Source organism: Hemitrygon akajei, chromosome 2 (genome assembly GCF_048418815.1).
Source record: "Hemitrygon akajei chromosome 2, sHemAka1.3, whole genome shotgun sequence".
Lineage (NCBI taxonomy): Eukaryota > Metazoa > Chordata > Chondrichthyes > Myliobatiformes > Dasyatidae > Hemitrygon > Hemitrygon akajei.
The window spans coordinates 161769877-161790317 of NC_133125.1; the positions used below are offsets into that span (position 1 = coordinate 161769877).

At 45.8% G+C, this 20441-nt stretch overlaps 1 protein-coding gene across 1 annotated transcript in view; it reads right to left on the reverse strand.

The window, feature by feature from the left end:
* Nucleotides 1-10739: 10739 nt before the first annotated feature.
* The window catches only part of LOC140717398 (SLAM family member 9-like), a 37226-nt gene continuing 27524 nt past the window's right edge, over nucleotides 10740-20441 (reverse strand). Inside the window, exons 9-11 of the mRNA XM_073030947.1 lie at nucleotides 14976-15074; nucleotides 13645-13682; nucleotides 10740-12325 (exon numbers count right to left, since the gene is read on the reverse strand). Of these exons, the coding sequence (XP_072887048.1) occupies nucleotides 12251-12325; nucleotides 13645-13682; nucleotides 14976-15074 (212 nt within the window). The 3' untranslated portion in view covers nucleotides 10740-12250. The remainder of the gene's footprint in view (nucleotides 12326-13644; nucleotides 13683-14975; nucleotides 15075-20441) is intronic.

Sequence of the window (20441 nt, forward strand, 5' to 3'; positions counted from 1 at the left end):
AGCTGCAGAAGGACCTCTTTACTCCTATGCTCAATTCCTCTTGTTATAAAGGCCAACATGCCATTAGCTTTCTTCACTGCCTGCTGTACCTGCATGCTTGCTTTCATTGACTGATGTACAAGAACACCTAGATCTCGTTGTACTTCCCCTTTTCCTAACTTGACTCCATTTACATAGTAATCTGCCTTCCTGTTCTTGCCACCAAAGTGGATAACCTCACGTTTATCCATATTAAACTACATCTGCCATGCATTTGCCCACTCACCCAACCTGTCTAAGTCACCCTGTGTTCTCATAACATCCTCCTGACATTTCACACTGCCACCCAGCTTTGTGTCATCATAATGTGCTAAACTGGATCAGCAAATTTGCATATGACACCAAGATTGCGGTGTAGTGGCAGCAAGGAAGACTATCAAAGCTTGCAGGATCTGGACCAGTTGCAAAATGGACTGAAAAATGGCAGATAGAATTTCGATTTAGGTGTCGATTTTAGATTTGCATAGGGACATGGATAGAAAGGCCATGATCCGGGTGCAGGTCGATGGGACTAGGCAGATTACTGGTCTTGCATTGACTGGATGGGCTGATGGGCCTGTTTCTGTGCTGTAGTGTTCTATGACTAACACCAGCAACAATATCAACAGCAACAGAACAAACCAGCAACAGCAAATCGAGCCCCTTTCTTCTCTCAGTGATACAGATCAGACGGGATCCGGTTACCTGTAGCTCAATGGGCAACACACTCAGCTCTGAGTCAGAGTGTCGTGAACTTGAGAGCCAGTCCAGAGATTTATTTATTTAGTGACGCAGCACGGAATAGGCCCTTCCAGCCCTTTGAGCCTCACTGACCCAGAAACCACTGACAACTCCAATTTAAAACTGACTTGATCGCAGGATAATTTACAATGACCAGTTAACCTACACATATGTCTTTGGACTTTGGGAGGATACAGGAGCACTCGGGGAAAACCCAGATATTCCACAGACCCCTTGCAGATGATGTCGGAATTGACCTCTGAACTCCCACGTCCCAACCTGTAATGACGTTACTTTGAGCACGAAGTCCAGGGTGTGGCTCTGTTGATCTTTCAGGTTGATGAGTAACAAGAAGATCGGAGCAGGAGTTGGCCCTTCAGCTCATCAAGCCTGTCCCCGCGTTCAGTATGATTGGTGTATCTCAGGTCTCCGCTTCCTTGACGGTTTTACATCACCATAAATTCTTTGATCTTTCAAAAAAATTAACTGCTTCCTCCTTGAATACCCCCAGTGATCCAGTCTCCATAGCCCTCTTGGGTAGTGAATTCCAGCGACTCACCATCCTCTACAAGAGGAAATCCCTAACACCTCCGTTTGTTGATTTATTTACTGAGGTACAGTGTGGAGTAGACCCTTCTGGCCTTTCGAGATGCGCCGCCCAGCGATCCCTCGATTCAATCCCAGCGCAATCACGGAACAATTTACAATGACCAATTCAGCTACCAAACAGTACGTCTTTAGACTATGGGAGGAAATTAGAACATTCGGAGGAAACCCACATGGTCACAGGGAGAACGTACAAATTCTTTACAGACAGCATCAGGAATTGAACCCTGGTCACTGGTACTGTAAACTGTTGTGCTAGCCACTACATTACCATACCATTCCATTACAACTATCTCTGTCATTCAGAGTGAAAATGTTACACAATGTAAAAAGCTTTTCACTTTTTTTTTACTGTATATGTACTGTTATGAATAAAGCTTGTTTCTGAAATAAAAGAACACTATGTGCCTCATTGAGGCTCTCCCATTGGTGGAAACATCTCACCATTACCTTGTCCTACATCCTTGGACCATAGGACCTAGAGAAGAATTAGGCCATTCTGCCCATCAAGCCTGCTCCACCATACGATCATTTTCCCTGTCAAATGAATTCTCCCGTCCTCCTCTCCCCCGCCTCCCTGCAACCTTTGATGTCCTTACTGAACAAGAGCCTATCACCCTCCGCTTTAAATATAACCAATGATTTGGCCTCTTCACGATGAATTCCACAGATTTACCACCCTCTGGCTAAAGAAATTAGGAAATAAAAAAGTTAGGATCCCATACAAGATCACCCCACATTCGTCTAAACACCAAACAACACAGATCCAATTTACTTAGAGATTTATAGTGGAACAACACTTCCATCCTAGGAAGTAGTCTTGTGAACATCTTCTACCTCCTTCCAACACCTGTATATCTTCTTTTTTTAAAAACATTGGAGGCACCATGCTCTAGGTGTGGTCTCTCTAACATTCCCTAATATGATGTAAGTACTGCCTCAGTGAAGGGATGGGAGATTCAAACTTTAACCCTGTATGAACTCCACCAAAGCAGGTGACACTGAAGGGCCCGGAAAGAGTGGATATGAGGAGGATGTTTCCATCAGTGGGAGAGCTAAGGATCTGAAGGCACAGGCACAGAATAAAGGGACACTCCTTTAAAACTGAGATCAGGACAAATATCTTCAGCCAGAAGGCGGTGAATCTCTGGAATTCATTGTCATGGAGGGGGTTCATCAATCTTTAAATATCTGTATGTCTGCACCCCTATCTCCTCCCTTTCCCATTTACTTCCCTACAACCTATTCCCTCTCCAGTCCAGTCAACTCCCCTCCCAGACCTCCTACCAATCAGTTCATTGAGATCCTGGACCCAGCAAAGTTTCAGCTGCTGAAGTATGTGCGGAGGAAAAGGGGCCGATCGATGTTTCCAGTTATGAACCTGCTTCAGTCCTGGTGGTTTTCTGCTCCAGATTGTAGTATCGCTTGTGTCTCCTGGATCTGGCACCATGACATCACCTTGTCAACCCGACTGAAGAATTATCACACACTCAAAAGCAAGATACTTATTCGATTTAATTATACAGGGATGAAATGTCTGATAATGTTTGGATAGGCTGATGGATGTAAGGAAGATGGAGGGATATGGACATTGTGTAGTTAGGAGGGGTTAGTTGTTAAATCTCTGTTTAATTTCTGATGCTAAGAGTTCTTCTAGGAGTCAAGAATGGCGAGCAGTCTGAATTTCAAAGTTTTAATTTATTTTAACGTACAAACCAACACACAGATACAAACAAACTAAATAATGAGCTGAGAAATGATGCTAAGAGGGGAATTAATGCTGATGGGTGTGAGACAAAGGAATAAAGATATTAAAGAAATGGTACTTCTGAACAATCTATCATTTAAAAATAAGATTAAAAAATAACTTGAATGGTGATGAATTAATTAATAGGCTACATATTTAAAACAATTACATCACATGGTAATACTTTGTCAATTAAAAATCAGAAAAGTAATAAACGAGAGAAAATCTGCAGATGCTGGAAATCCAAGCAACACAGACAAAATGCTGGAGGACATCAGCAGACTGGGCAGGATCTGTGGAAAAGATTACTGTCAACATTAACTTTGACAGCCTACAGCATTTTGAAGATGAAAAGCTGTTAGTTTAGCTGCTATATCGCTTTCTGCCAGTGAGTGTGAAAAATACACGAGTTCCTTAAAAAGTACAAATCTATAAAAGGGTTATTAAAAAATGTGGTTTCTAACATAGTGTTTGGATGTTTTTGATTGGCTTTTTAAGTGGTTTGGCATCACACTGTGGGCCGAATGGCTTGTTTCCCCACTGTTCTATGTTCTATGTTTAAAGATGGAAATACACCTGCATAATTGAACAACAAAACAACGGAATAAAGTTCTTTCGAAGTTTTCAAGTGAGCAGGGGTCAATGCAAACACATGAAGTTTGACACATTTTGGCTCTTTCTTGGTTCTCAGGTGTCATTGCCTATATTAAAACTAGTGAGGTAAGATATTAATGTTTTTTTATTTTGTGTATTTACAAATGTTGTCAATTAAGTAGCCTCTGTGAACAAAAATAAAGCACCTTTTGTAAGATCTCACAGCTGCTTGGTCACAGGACCATGTTGGGAGCCAGTCTTTGAAAAGAGGTCGACAGCTTCCAGCTGTATCCTTACAGCCTCTGGGGAGTGTCTCCACATCGTGGCTGGAAGCCAAAATGGTGGGAAAGGAGAGCAAGACTGCCCCAGTGGCTCGGAGGAACCTGGACAGACTGGTGCACAACAACACACATGGAGGATATACTCTTTTTGCAAGGGAACTGATGTGACCCTCAAGTTTAAGGCCAAGCACTGGGCAAACTGTGAGATGAGGCAAAGAGATCAGTGGTTCCTGAGGACAGAAATTCAGCCTCCAGGGATAAAGCAGTTTATCTGCATTTACACAGGAGATGGACACAGATAGTAACTGAGGCCCTCCACTGGCCACTGTCAACCATGGATACTGCATCCCAGCTGTCTACATGGTACACAAGGCAGTGTGATATGGAGAACAGGTTGTTGCCCATTCTCCACGGAGCTGATGAATCCAAAGGAACGACCAAGACCTGCAGTTCGGTACCAGCGACATCGCAGGAGATGCCATTCAGCGTTGAACTCAGTGCAGGACTGCCTTAGGGACTCCAGCTCCGGACTTTTCTTCAAAGTTTACTCTCGAAGCCTTCCCCGTGAGTGGGTATAGCAACAAAGAAATGAAGATTTGAGATCAGTGTTTTCCTAAGTGAGCTGCCAACCACAGCTGACCGCCCCATCTGCCTGAAGCAACTAGTTTTAAGACACCAGTAACCCGCCTTTTCTCCTCCTGTCAGTAGAATCAGTTCTGCTGGGATTAGTAGCTAAGCCACACATGAAGGCCAAGAGCTGGACTTGTTTCTCAGAGGCTGGTTGAGATGCACACCATTGAAAGCATTTAATAGGTAGTGGGAGCTTATCACCACGACCTCCCTCAGCTATAACAACCTTAAAGAACCACAGAGTCTAGTGAGGTCATGGACCATTTGCAGATTACAGATGAGGAGGTGTTTGCTGTCCTGAGGCAAGTTAGGATGAATAGATCCCCAGAGTGTTGATGTTGCATCGGACCCTGTGGAGACTAGTACAGAAACTGCAGAGGCCCTAGCAGAGATACTTAAAACATCTTCATCCATGGGTGGAGAGCTGGAGGGTTGGAGTATGGCTGATGTTTGTTTGTTTAAAAAAGACTCTAAGAATAAATCATGAAATTATAGGCTGGTGAATCTAGCATCAATATTGGGAAAGTACTTGGAAGGTATTTTAAAGGACAGGATATGCTTATAAGTATTTGTAGAGATAAAGGACTGATTAGGAATAGTCAACATGGCTTTGTGCATGGTAGTCATGTCTAACCAATCACACAGAGTTTTTGAGAAAGATACCAGAAATATTGATGAAGAGAATGTTGTCAGGCATTTGACAAGGTCCTACATGGACGGTTGGTCAAGAAAAATTCAGTTGCTTGGAATTCGTGATAAGGTAGTATATTGGATTAGTCATTGGCTTCGCAGGAGAAGTTAAGAGAATGGTTGTATGATGGTTGCGTCTGACTGTGACTAATGGAGTGCCGCAGGGATTGGAGCTGCGTCCATCATTGTTTGTCATCTATATCAACAATCTGGCTAATGTGGTGAACTGGATCAGCAAACTTGCATATGACACCAAGACTGTGGTGTAGTGGACAGCAAGGAGGACTATCAAAGCTTGCAGGATCTGGACCAGGTGGAAAATGGGCTGAAAAATGGCAGATAGAATATAATGGAGACAAATGTGAGGTGTTTACTTTGGGAAGACCGACCCGGGTAGATCTTGTATGGTGAGCAGGAGGGCATTATATGGGTCCATAATACTTTGAAAGTGGTGTTACAGGCAGATAGGGTCATAAATAAAACTTTTGGCACATTGGCCTTCATAAATCAATGTATTGAGTACAGAAGATGGGATGTTATGTTGAAGTTGTATAAGACATTGGTGAGGCCTAACTTGAAGTATTGTGTGCTGTTTTGGTTACCTCCCTACAGGAAAGATAGAGCATAGAAACCTACAGTACATTACAGGCCCTTTGGCCCAGAATGTTGTGCCGACTGTGTAATAAGATTGAAAGAGTACAGAGAAAATTTACAAGGATGTTGCTGGGACTTGAGGACCTGAGTTATAGGAAAAGGTTGAATAGGTTAGGACTTTAGATCGGGTAAATGCAAGCAGGCTTTTTCCACTTAGGTTTGGTGAGATGGCAGCTAGAAGTCACAGGTTAAGGGTAAAAGATAAAATGTTTAAGGTGAACAGGAGGGGGAGCATCTGCACTCAGAGGATGGTGACAGTGTAGAAGGAGCTGCCAGCACAACTGGTGGATGTGGTTTCGATTTCAGCATTTAAGAAAGATTTGGTTAGGTACATAGAAAGGCCATGATCCAGGTGCAGGTTGATGGGACTAGGCAGATTAATGGTCTTGCATTGACTGGATGGGCTGATGGGCCTGTTTCTGTGCTGTAGTGTTGTATGACTAACACCAGCAACAATATCAACAGCAACATAACAAACCAGCAACAGCAAATCGAGCCCCTTTCTTCTCTCAGTGATACAGATCAGACGGGATCCGGTTACCTGTAGCTCAATGGGCAGCACACTCAGCTCTGAGTCAGAGTGTCGTGAACTTGAGAGCCAGTCCAGAGATTTATTTATTTAGTGACGCAGCACGGAATAGGCCCTTCCAGCCCTTTGAGCCTCGCTGACCCAAAAACCACTGACAACTCCAATTTAAACCTGACCTGATCGCAGGATAATTTACTATGACCAGTTAACCTACCGATATGTCTTTGGACTTTGGGAGGAAACAGGAGCACTCGGGGAAAACCCAGGTATTCCACAGACCCCTTGCAGATGATGTCGGAATTGACCTCTGATGAACTCCCAGCTGTTTACCATTTACACTGATGATTTGGAAGAGGGAACTGAGTGTAGTGTAGCAAAATTTGCTGATGACACTAAACTGAGTGGAAAAGCAAATTGTACAGAGGATGTGGAGACTCTGCAGAGGGATAAAGATAGGTTAAGTGAGTGGGCCAAGGTATGGCAGATGGAATACAACATTGGTAAATGTGAGATCATCCACTTTGGAAGGAATAAAAGAAGAGCAGATTATTATTTAAATGGTGAAAGATTGCAGCATGCTGTTGTGCAGAGGGACTTGGAGTGCTTTTTCATGAATCGCAAAAAGTTAGCTTGCGGGTACAACAGGTTATTAAGAAAGCAGATGGACACTTGGCCTTCATTGCTGGAGGGATTGAATTCAAGAGCAGGGAGGTCATGCTGCAGTTATACAGGGTTCTGGTGAGGCCGCACCTGGAGTATTGTGTGCAGTTCCAGTCGCCATTCTTGAGGAAGGATCGTTGCCCCGGCCGTCGATCTGGGCTACCCCAGCAACCCAAGCATATTCAAAACCCGGACTCCAGCGCCATCAATGCGGGTTGCAACGACCATGGACACCTTCAAAGCGATTGCGCAGCCTCCAACTGGGACTCCAGCTTTGAACTCCAGGCCGGATCTTCACATGCTGTGATTGTGACTCCCATCTTCCCTTCCCCCACCACCACTCGGCAATCCCCTCTCCCTCAGATCCCATCATCAGCTCCTGGGCCCTCAGAAGATCCATCTTCCTCTCACCCCAACCCTCGCCTATCCACCGACACCACCAGCCTCCATTCCGTCCAACCTTCAACTCTCTGAGGCAGAGTGCTTGTTCCTCAGTAAGGGCCTCACCTTTGTCCCCCCTTGCCCACACCTCAGCGAGTTCCGTGTCCGCCATGACGCTGAACTCTTCTTCCGCCGGCTCCGTCTCAGAGCCTGCTTCTTCGACAAGGACTCTGCCACCCCCACCGATGACCCCCTCCTCCTGTCTTCAACCCTCCTCCTCTTCATGTAAACCCCGCCCTGGCCTTCTGCCTGCTCTGGATCTCTTAATTGCTAACTGCCGACGGGACATCAACCGTTAGATAGAGCTCTTATAGATAGCGGGGTCAAGGGATATGGGGAGAGGGCAGGAACAGGGTACTGATTGTGTATGATCAGCCATGATCACAGTGAATGGCGGTGCTGGCTAGAAGGGGCGAATGGCCTACTCCTGCACCTACTGTCTATTGTCTCGACTTCACCGCACCTTGTTCCACTTCTAACCTCACTCCTTCTGAATGCTCTACTCTCCACTCCCTCCGCACCAATCCCAACCTCACTATTAAACCTGCTGATAAGGGGGGCGCTGTTGTAGTCTGGCGTACTGACCTCTACCTGGCCGAGGCACAGTGACAACTCGCCGATACCTCCTCTTATTTACCCCGCTGTCATGTCCCCACTAAGGAGCACTAGGCAACTGTCTCCCACACCATCACCAACCTTATCGGTTCTGGGGATCTCCCATCCACTGCCACCAACCCTCATAGTTCCCACACCCCGCACTTCCCATTTCTACCTCCTACCCAAGATCCACAAACCTGCCTGTCCAGGTAGACCCATTGTCTCAGCTTGCTCTTGCCCCACCGAACTCATTTCTGCATAACTCGACACTATTTTATCCCCCCTTGTTCAATACCTTCCCACCTATGTTCGTGACACTTCTCATGCTCTGAATTTTTTTCATTGATTTTAAGTTCCCTGTCCCCCACCGCCTTATTTTCACCATGGACATCCAGTCCCTAAATACTTCCATCCCCCACCAGGAAGGTCTCAAAGCACTCCGCTTCTTTTTGGGTTCCAGACCTAACTAATTCCCTTCTACCACCACTCTCCTCTGTCCAGCGGAATTAGTCCTTATTCTCAATAATTCCTCCTTTGGCTCCTTCCACTTCCTCCAAACCAAAGGTGTAGCCATGGGCACCCGCATGGGTCCCAGTTATGCCTGTCCTTTTGTTGGCTTTGTGGAACAGTCCATGTTCCAAGCTTATAGGGGTATCCGTCCCCCTCTTTTCCTTCGCTACATTAACGACTGCATTGGCACTGCCTCCTGCACGCATGCTGAGCTCATTGACTTCATTAACTTTGCCTCCAACTTCCACCCTGCCCTCAAATTTACCTGGTCCATTTCCGAAACCTCCCTCCCCTTTCTTGATCTTTCTGTCTCCATCTCTGGAGACAGCTTATCTACTGATATCTACTATAAGCCTACTGACTCTCACAGCTGTCTGGACTATTCCTCTTCCCACCCTGTCTCTTGCAAAAATTCCGTCCCCTTCTTGCAATTCCTCCATCTCCACCGCATCTGCTCTCAGGATGAGGCTTTTCATTCCAGGATGAGGGAGATGTCTTCCTTTTTTAAGCAAAGGGCCTTCCCTTCCTCCACCATCAACTCTGCTCTCAAACGCATCTCTCCCAATTCACACACATCTACCCTCACCCCATCCGCACGCCACCCCACATGGGATAGGGTTCCCCTTGTCCTCACCTACCACCCCACCAGCCTCTGAGTCCAACGTATAATTCTCCGTAACTTCTGTCACCTCCAACAGGATCCCACTACCAAGCACATCTTTCCCTCCCCCCTCTGCTTTCCGCAGAGATTGCTCCCTACACGACTCCCTTATCCATTCGTTCCCCCTCCCATCCCTTCCCACCGATCTCCCTCCTGGCACGTATCCTTGTAAACGGAACCAGTGCTACACCTGCCCTTGCACTTCCTCCCTCACCACCATTCAGGGCCCCAGACAGTCCTTCCAGGTGAGGCGACACTTCACCTGTGAGTCGGCTGGTGTGGTATACTGCGTCCGGTGCTCCTGGTGCAGCCTTCTATATATTGGTGAGACCCGACGCAGACTGGGAGACCATTTCGCTGAACACCTATGCTCTGTCCGCCAGAGAAAGCAGGATCTCCCAGTGGCCACACATTTTAATTCCATGTCCCATTCCCATTCTGATATGTCCATTCCTGGCCTCCTCTACTGTCAAGATGAAGCCACACTCAGGTTGGAGGAACAACACCTTATATACCGTCTGGGTAGCCTCCAACCTGATGGCATGAACATTGACTTCTCTAACTTACATTAATGCCCCTCCACCCCTTCTTACCCCATCCCTGATTTATTTATTCTTCCCCCCTCTCCTTTTTATCTCTCTCTGCCCATCACTCTGCCTGTTCTCCATCTCCCTCTGGTGCTCCCTTCTCCCTAGGCCTCCCATTCCATGATCCTTTCCCTTCTCCAGCTCTGTATCCCTTGTGCCAATCACCTTTCCAGCTCTTAGCTTCACCCTACCCCCTCAGGTCTTCTCCTATCATTTCGCATTTCCCCCACTCCCCCTCCTACTTTCAAATCTCTTACTATCTTTTCTGTCAGTTAGTCCTGACGAAGGGTCTTAGCCCGAAATGTCGACAGTGCTTCTCCCTATAGATGCTGCCTGGCCTGCTGCATTCCACCAGCATTTTGTGTGTGTTGCTTGAATTTCTAGCATCTGCAGATTACTTCGTGTGAGGAAGAGTATACTGGCTTTGGAGGCAGTGCAGAGAAGGTTCACCAGGTTGATTCCAGGGATGAAGGGGTTAACCTATGAGGAGAGATTGAGTCATCTGGGACTATACTCTGGAATTCAGAAGAATGAGAGGGGATCTTATAGAAACATACAAAATTTTGAAAGGGCTAGATACGATAAAAGTAGGAAAGTTGTTTCTACTGGTAGGTGAGACTAGAACTAGGGGACATTGCCTCAAGATTCAGGGGAAAAGATTTAGGACAGAGATTAGGAGAAACTGTTTTTCCCAGAGAGTGGTGAATCTGTGGAATTCTCTGCCCAGGGAAGCAGTTGAGGCTTCTTCACTGTTATGGACCAACAACAATAAATGTAGAACGGAGTTGGGGAATTATTGCAAAACAACTAAATTTATTAACATTTATGCAAAAATATAGAACATTAAATGAACGGCTATCTTAAACAGAAGTTTACGGTATTATGCGTCTATAGCTCCTAAAGAATCAAACTTAGAAACAATTCTTAAAGTCTTACTCAAGCACAGTCTTAGAGTGTCAATTTAAACTGTCACGGAGATTCATGAAATGTGTGAGAGATTTGTGTGTTCACAATATACGAGAGTCGATCTTGTCGATTCACAATACAGCAGAGAGGTGATCTCGAAGAAACAGTTGCCAAAGTTTGCAGCCGCGGGGTGCTTTTTCGAAGAGTCCAAAAAGAGTGAGATTTCACAGAGTCACTGACAGGGAATGCCCCTTTCGCCGAAATGGTCTCCACACAACACCCAAGACCATGCAGGGGTTAACCAGAAGTGTGTGCCACAATTTACGTAGGGATTTTACGAAACGTCAGCCACTTTCGAAATGCACAGCGTGCTGCCGACTAACCACAATCCTTTGGGTTCATTCGAAGCCTGCAATCTTCACTCTCACTCTCTTCCCATTGACCCCTTACCGAGCGACTCCAACGAACCACTGCCCACGAAACGACTGTGACTCTTTTATACCGTTGCGGATACGTCATCACGTGACTCTCACAGAAACAAAGTCATGAATTCCCAGTGAACTACGTGACGTCCCAAGAATCGAAACTACAAGCTTCCAGCAAACAAGACTATAGATACATCACACTTAGTAAACAAAACTAATATCATGTGACATCCACCGGAATCGAAACTGTGGACCCATAACATCACTAAATAAATTTACCATACAGTTAGATAGATTTTTACACAGTAGGGGAATTAAGGGTTATGTAGAAAAGGCAGGTAGATGGAGCTGAATTTACGGACAGATCAACCATGATCTTATTGAGTGGCCGGGCAGGCCCGATGGGCCGGATGGCCTACTCCTGCTCCTATTCCTTATGATCTTGTTATATCATCCACCCTGTCTGTGAAAATCTTCACCTCAACCCATACCATCTTGCTTTTGACATTACTATCTTGGGGAAAAGAAATATTTGGGTTGTTTACCCTATCTGCATCTCTTTAATAATTGTGTACATTACGGTTCCATCACCTCAGCCTTCTTCATTCCAACTTGTGAAGGTTGAGCAGGCTTGTGTTGGTGGGGTGCACACTCTGTCAACATTATTCCTGGAAGACTGCCGGCTGTGAGTCCCTGTACCCTCTGGGTGAATGGGATGCTGGGGTGGGTGAGCCCCTTTATTCCTTCATGGAATCTAGACCTATCATTCCAGCATTAAGGACAGTGGTGCTGGATTGTCAGGCTGAAAGTTTCTCTCTGGAAGCCAAGAAAAGACACTGTTTGCAATATTCCCTTCACCCAGGATAAGCTTACTCAAAACTGACAACATCGAGTATTTCAAGCTTGAGTTAATAGCAGGAAAACAGAGAACATCATCCTCTCAGATCAGCAAGTGAAGACTGTTGTGTCCAGCCTAAACAACCAGAGCCTTCTTGGATTCAACTTCATAACTTGATTCAGTTTCCAGGTCATGCGTTTCCCCAATCAGCTGGAATAGACAAATTGCAATTGTTACCGTAAGACATAGGGGCAAAATTTAAGCCTCCATTTATTATCCCTCTCAACCCCATTCTCCTGCCTCCTCCCCATAACCTTTGATACCCTTACTAACCTAGAACCTATCAAATTCCACTTTAAATTTACCAAACTGTCTGCAGCAATGAATTCCACAGATTCCCTACCCTTTGCCTAAAGAAATCCCTCCTCTTCTCTGTTCTAAAGGGACATCCTTGTGTTCGGATACTGTGCCCTCTGGTCCTACTCTCTCTCACTGTAGAAACCTCCTCTCCACATCCACTCTATCTAGGTTTCTGAACATTCTATAAGTTTCAACGAGATCCCCCCTCAATCATCTGAACTCCAGTGAGTCCAGGCCAAGAGTCATCAAATGCTCTTCCGTTGTTAACCCTTTCGTTTCGAGGATTATTCTTTTGAACCTCTCTGGTCCCTCTCCACCGTCAGCACATCCTTCCTTAGATAAGAGGCCCGAAACTGCTCACCCAATATTCCAAATGTGGTCTGACCAATGCCTAAGAATTACAATCTTATTTTTATATTCTCGTCCTCTCGAAATGAATGCTATCATTGTATTTACCTCCTCACCACCGACTCAACCTGAAAGTTATCCTTTAGGCACTCCCGAGTCCTTTTGCATCTTGTATTTTTGAATTTTCCTCCTCTTTAGAAAATCATCTGCATCTTTATTTCTTCTGCCAAAGTGCATGACCATACACCTCCCAACACTGTATCCCATCTGCCCCTCTTTTCCCACTCTCCCAATCTCTCCAAGTCCTCTGCAGACTCCCTGCTTCCTCAGTACCACCTGCCCCTCCATCCTTATATTGTCCACAATGAGGGTGCAGATTACCTGATGATGAACATTCAGACTCAAACCACGGTGACACAGACCACAGAGGCAGCAAGTTGGACTGAACAAATGATGCAAAAACGAGGACACCAAACCAGCCACACTGTGCAACTCCAGACTGGGGGATAGCAGTGGGGTGGGGTGGGGTGGAAAGGATAATTAATGTCCATAATTTATGTGGAGAATATGCCCAGACATGGAAGCAATGAAACAGTAAGAGAAATTATGATTATGCAAATTCCAATCACGTTTTGTACAATTGCCGAAAATGGCCCTAAAGGTTTTCTCTGCGTGCAACAGTGTGTAGGAGACTGTGAGAGGATTTTATGGACAGTGTGAACATGTGAGTGTAAGAGAGGGAGGGGGTATCAGTGAACTTATCAAACCATGCTTGGAACACCACACTAAAAAGCAGGAGAAATTATTATTATAAAAATTACCTGTTTACTGTCTCCTGTCTGTGCCTTGTTTCGATGATCTATAATGAACAAAATATCTTTCATAAATTATAAATGCAGAATATTGCCAGATTATTTAAACTTAAATTCCAGCCTCAATAAAATAATTTTTAATTTTAGTTTGCTCTTATTTCAGTCTATTTTGGTGGAGCTTCTCCTCACAGCTGAGTTTGAACAGTGAGTGCTGACGGGACCTCTGGATTACAGACTGGAGAAGCTCCCAGGTCAGATAGTACAGAAAGTTAAACCATCACTGGAAGAGCCGTGTTACCCACAGTAACCACCCGAGGTGTCTCCCACAGGGAAATTCTGCTCCCTGGGACTGTGATTTTTACTGATGGGAACCCCTGTGCTCTGACGCCACGGAATCGGGATATAGGCCCCTGACCTGCACTGGGAGCCGCCTTCATGTTACTGGTCTTCAGAAACCGAGGCTTTGCACGGGTCTGTTATCTCATTCCCATTTACTATCATTCCCTGGATCTGTGCTGCAGCAGATCTACAACAATTAGTCCTTCCACCCATGATCCACAAGGTCCCAAACGCTTAAAATGAACAGACAGAGAGACAGTATGGATTCTTAACATTACACATCCTTTATCCTACTCTCCCTCCACCTCTCTCCCACTTCGCACCCCTCTCCTCTCCTTCCTCAATCTCTCACCTTCCCACCCCTCTCCTCCCCTCTTCCCACCCCTTCCCTCTCTCCACTTAAATTCCAGCCTCAATAAAATAATGTTTAACTCTTGTTTGCTCTTATTTCGGTCTATTTTGGTGGAGCTTCTCCTCACAGCTGAGTTTGAACAGTGAGTGCTGACGGGACCTCTGGATTAAAGATTTTTACTCCTCGTGCATGTGAAGGATGCAAGAAATAAAGCTGATTAAAAATAATAATGTGATCTGAATGAACATTGTACAGCACAGGTTTCTCACTCTCAGTACATGTGACAACAATAAACCAATCACTTTTTCAGCAGAACCCCACAGATCTGGATGAAAGTACTTCCTGAATGAAAGGGAACGGCCAGGAAGGAGGTAGAGAGGCGTGGAAATGAGTGAGCAAGTGAGAAATGGAGAGAGACAGAAAGAGAGGGACAGACAGACAGTGAGATTGAGCAAGAGAGGCAGAGACAGGGAGAGACGGAGTAAGGAAGAGAGACAGACAGACGGAGAAACGTGTTGGAGATTTCCCCACGACTCTCTCCCTTTCAGAAACTGAAGTGTCGGTGAGAAACCGTGCTAAGTTTTCACTGTGACTGAGTTCTTTAGACTGTGATCGAACGGCTGAAAGCTTTGGTGCATTTGATACTCACAGTGACACACTGCAAAGAACACGGAGTGAATCAATCCAATCACAGCTGTTGATGCGAGGAACGTGCCCCAGGTCAGAGTGCGGCTGTGACAACCTTTATCTGAAATTGTATAAGAGAGGGCTCACTGAATGGGTTTATGCCAAGTATCCCCAAAGACACTCAATTTCAACATCAGCTTTAATACTGTAAAACTTACAAATATACAACAGGACTAAAGTTAGCAGAAGGAAATATACACAATTAACATGCATGGAAAACCCAACTGGAAATCAGCATGTTAACATTTGTAACACATCAATTGTGTGCACGGAAAATGATAATGATGAAGGAGGGATAAGGGTAGAGGGATGGGTAGGGAGGTGGACACGGGAGGGAGGAGGGGAGAGGAGCAGGGGAGACTGGGAGAGAAGGAATCAGAAAAAGGAGAGCGAATGGGATGTGCCGGTGGGGAAGGGAGAAAGGGATACTGGGGAAGGAGTTGGGGATTGTTCGGGGCAGAGATTAGGAAATGGAGCACGGGGAGAAGTGGAGTGTCGGGGACAAGCAGAGGCAAAGGGATGGTGGGGGAGAGGCAAGAGAGGAGAGGGAGAGAGAGATGGGCTGAGGGTTTGACTGAAAGGGTAGGGAGAAAGGAAATTGGACTGGGGCGGAGATGTGGTGAGGAGGAGGAGAGGCGGAGCAGAGAGAGAATAAGAAATTGATTAGAGGGAGAAAGGGAAACCCAAAGGTAGGGGCAGAGCAGGAGAGAGATGGGGAATTGTGTGACAGTGGGTGAATCTGGGATAGGGGCCAATAATTATAATATCTCTCATTTCCACCTCGTCCCCCTTCTCTTCCTCCCTCCACTCCACCCACCCTCTGCTGCTCTCTCTTCTCTAAGTCTGGATCAGCCCAGAGACAGAGGATCTGGTGCTTCACTCCACCGGCAAACAGAATCTGCTTTACTTACTGATGAGGCTAACCAAGCTGGTGGGTCCTGATTCATGCTGTGGCAGACCATAAGAGATAAGAGCATAACTGAGTCTTTTGACCCATTGATCAGGAGGTTAAGGCACATGCAGCAGGATCTGAAGAAAGCTGTCAAACTGGATTCCAGCATTGGCCTGTTAACAGGAGGCAGTAGATGCCGGTGGAAAGACATGCTTCTGATTGGAAGACTGTGACAAGTGTTGTACGCCGGACTGTATTTGAGATACTGGGCTTTATCAATATAGACAGAGAGTACAGGAAAGGGGACACCTAATGAGCATTTAGAAAACACTGGCTTGACTACAACCGGGCGATGGGTCTGGATTTCAGCAATGACGGCAGGGCTTTGGGAGGGGAGCAGTCGGCATTCAGTAAAATGACTGCAGGGGCGAGATTGAGTAAAGTGCTTTCCTCGGAGCAGAGGAGATTGCAGAGGTATTTAGATCAGGATTGGTGTCAGCCTTGGTGCATCGGTGGTCATGTATTAAATGGTTGAGTACAGCAGTTGTACAAAATGCTGGTGAGGCCTGCCTAATTTGGAGTACTGTGTGCAGTTCTGGTCACCTACCTACCTATAAGAGAGACTGAAAGAGTGCCAAGAACATTTACAAGATCGTTGTAAGGCCTTGAGGGCCCGAGTTATAGGTTAGGACTTTCTTCCCTGCAGTGTAGGAGAGTGAGGGGAGATTTGACAGAGGTACACAAAATTATGAGGGAGAGTGAAATTCAAGTTGGAGGTCACAGGTTAAGGGTGAGAGGTGAAATATTTAAGGGGAACCTGAGGAGGAACGTCTTCAGCAGGAGGGTGGTGAGAGAGTGGAAGGAGCTACCAGAGGAAGTGGTGGATGCAGGTTCAATTTCAACATTTAAGAGAAGGTTGGGGTAAGAACATGGATATGATCGAGGTGCAGGTTATGAGGTAGAATAACAGTTTGGCAGGGACTAGATGGGCTGAAGGGCCTGTTCCTGTGCTGCAGTGTTCTGTGATCCCAGAGGAAATGAAGAAAAAGTGTTCTATTGCCCTTACCTAAGTCAGGAGATCATAGCACTGGACGTGATCTAATTGGAGGCAGATTAATTCCTGGGATGAGAGTATTGTCCTGGCAAGAGAGGCTAAATCACGTGTGTCTGGCAGAACGATTCTCTGCCTGAGCTGAGCACACATCAACACCTCACTTGGCTGCTAGAGCAAGGAGCCTCTCCCTATCAGATCATCTCTATGCTGCAGGGTTCTCATTCCAATCCCTCAGGACTGTGATGAGTGTGAGGCGATCACCCATCTCTGCATGGACTATGCTTTGCAAAGAAGTTCTGGAAAAGGATGCTATGTTGAACCCTGTCGATGTTAAGTGAGGTTGATAGCCTGACCCCAGTGGTTGGGAAGATGTTGGAGTCAATTGTTAAGGATGATGTTATGGAGTACTTGGTGGCACAGGACAAGATAGGACAAAATCAGCATGGTTTCCTTAAGGGGAAATCTTGCCTGATTAACCTGTTGGAATGCTTTGAGGAGTTTACAAGTAGGATAGATAAAAGGGATGCAGTGGATGACAAGGTGCCACACGAGTCTGCTTTCCAAGTTACGAGCTCATGGTATTACAGGAAAGTTACTGGTATGATTAGAGTGTTGGCTGATTGGTATGAGTCAGTGCGTGGGAAGAAAAGATGCTTTTTTTGGTTAGCTGCCAGTGACGAGTGGTTTCCGCAAGGGTCGGTGTTGGGACAGCTTTTTATGCTGTATATCAATGATTTAAATGATGGTATAGATGACTTTGTTGCCAAGTTTGCAGATGGTAGGAAGATTGCCAGGTAGTGTTGAGGAAACAGATAGGATGCAGAAGGCCTTGGACAGAGTAGGAGAATGGGCAAGAAAATGGCAAATGAAATACAATGTTGGAAATTGCATGGTCATACACTTTGGTAGAGAAATAAATGTGCATACTGTTTTCTAAATGGGGAGAAAATTTGAAAATCAGAGATGCAAATGGACTTGGGACTCTTTGTGCAGAACACCCTAAAGGTAAACTTGCAGGTAGTCGGTGGTGAGGAAGGCAAATGCAATGTTAGCATTCATTTCAAGAGGTCTAGAATACAAGAGTAGGGATGTGATGCTGAGGCTTTATAAGGCACCAGTGAAGCCTCACATTGAGTATTGTGAACAGTTTTGGGCTCCTTATATCAGAAAAGATGAGCTGGCATTGGAGAGGGTTCAGAGGAGGTTCACAAGGATGATTCTGGGAATGAAAGGGTTACATACGAAGAATGTTTGATAGCTTTGGGTCTGTACGAGCTGGAATTTAGAAGGCTGAAGGGGGATCTCATTGAAACCTTTTGGATGTTGAAAGGCCCAGCGAGAGTAGATGTGGAAAGCATGGTGGGGAGTCTAGGTCAAGAGGACACAGACTTGGGATAAAGGGGTGTCCATTACAGAGATGTGGAGAAATTCTTTAGCCAGAGGGCAGTAAATTTATGGAATTTGTTACCACGGGCAGCTGTAAGAGGCCAGGTCATTGGGTGTATTTAAGGCGGAGCTTGATAGGTTTTTGATTGGACATGGCATCAGGGAGTGGAGCTGAGGAGGGGAGAAAAGGATCTGCCATGAGTAAATGGTGGAGCAGACTCGATGCACCAAATGGCCTAATTCTGCTCCAATGTCTTATGGTCTTATTGAGAAAGTAAGGAGGCATGGGATGGACATTGCTTTGCTTGCCCACAGAAGTGCTTGTAGACAGGTCATAATCTGCCTGGAGGTCGGTGACCAGTGGAGTGCCTCAGGGATCTATTCTGGGACCCCGACTCTGTGTAATTTTTATAAATGACCTGGATGAGGAAGTGGAGGGATAGTTTAGTAATTTTACTTATGACACAAAGGTTGGGGGCATTGTGGATAGTGTGGAGGGCTGTCAGAGGGACAGAGATAGGATGCAAAACTGGGCTGAGAAGTGGCAGATGGAGTTCAACCCAGATAAGTGTGAGGTGTAAACTAGAGAAAATCTGCAGATGCTGGAAATTCAAGAACACAACACTAAATTGCTGGTGGAATTTAGTGTTCGAGATGAAGCCACACTCAGGTTGGAGGAACAGCACCTTAGATTCCGTCTGTGTAGCCTCCAACCTGATGGCATGAACATTGATTTCTCTAACTTCCATTAATGCCCCTCGTCCCCTTCTTACCCCAGGCCTTCCGCCCTATGATACTCCCCTTTCTCCAGCCTTGTATCGCTTTTGCCAATCAACTTCCCAGCTCTTAGCTTCATCCCTCCCCCCACCTCCTGTCTTCTCTGTCATTTCGGGTCTCCCCCTCCCCCTCCCACTTTCAAATCTCTTACTATCTGTTTTCAGTTTGTCCTGACGAAAGGTCTCGACCCGAAATGTTGACTGTACTTCTTCCTATAGATTCTGCCTGGCCTGCTGCATTCCACCAGCAATTTAGTGTTGTGTAAGTGTGATATGGTTCATTTTGGTAGGTCAAATATGATGGCTGGATATTGTATTAATGGTGAGACTCTTGGCAGTGTGGAGGATCAGGGGGATCTTGGGGCCCGAATCCATAGGACACTCAATGCTGCTGTGCAGGTTGATTCTGTGGTTAAGAAGTCATACGGTGCATTGGCCTTCATGAATTGTGGGATTGAGTTTAAGAGCTGAGAGGTAATGTTACAGCTATATAGGACCCTGATCAGACCCGACTTGGAGTACAGTGCTCAATTCTGGTCTCCTCACTACAGGAAGGAGGTGGAAACCATAGAAAGGGTGCAGAGGAGATTTACAAGGTCATTGCTTACATTGGGGAGCATGCCTATTCTCCTTGGAGCGACGGAGGGTTAGAGGTGACCTGATAGAGGTATACAAGATGATGAGAGGTATTGATCATGTGGATAGTCAGAGGCTTATTCCCAGGGCTGAAATGGCTAGCACGAGACGGCATAGTTTCAGGGTGTAGGAACAGAGGAGATGTCAGGAGGAAGATTTTTTTAAGCAAAGAGTGGTGAATGGGCTGCCGGTGGCAGCGGTGGTGGAGGCGAAAACGATCGGGTCTTTTAAGAGACTCCTGGTGGATGAACATGGAGTTTAGAAAAATAGAGGGTTATGGGTAAGCCTAGGTAGGGACATGTTTGGCATGGCTTTGTGGGCCGAAGGGCCTGTGTTGTGCTGTAGGTTTTCAATGTTCATATGATACGTTCTTAATTCGGCAGAATGTTAAAGGTCACAAAGAGAATGGGGTTGCAAGGGAGAAGTTATCATGGTGCGTGTCATATGACATGTGTGATGATGGCCTTCCATTAATACCTCCTTCACGCTGTTGTTCTTTTTCTTTTCTCCACCCATCACCATAATCGTTCTTGGGAAATTTTTCTAGTGAAGTGGTTTGCCATTGCCATTGGAATGTGGCCAAGATGTAAAAAGAATCATAATCTAATGCTTTCCCAGCATATGTGACAAATAAACTCTTTTTGGGCTTCCAGCCAGTTTCCGAGATTGTCTGCCTGGTGTCAG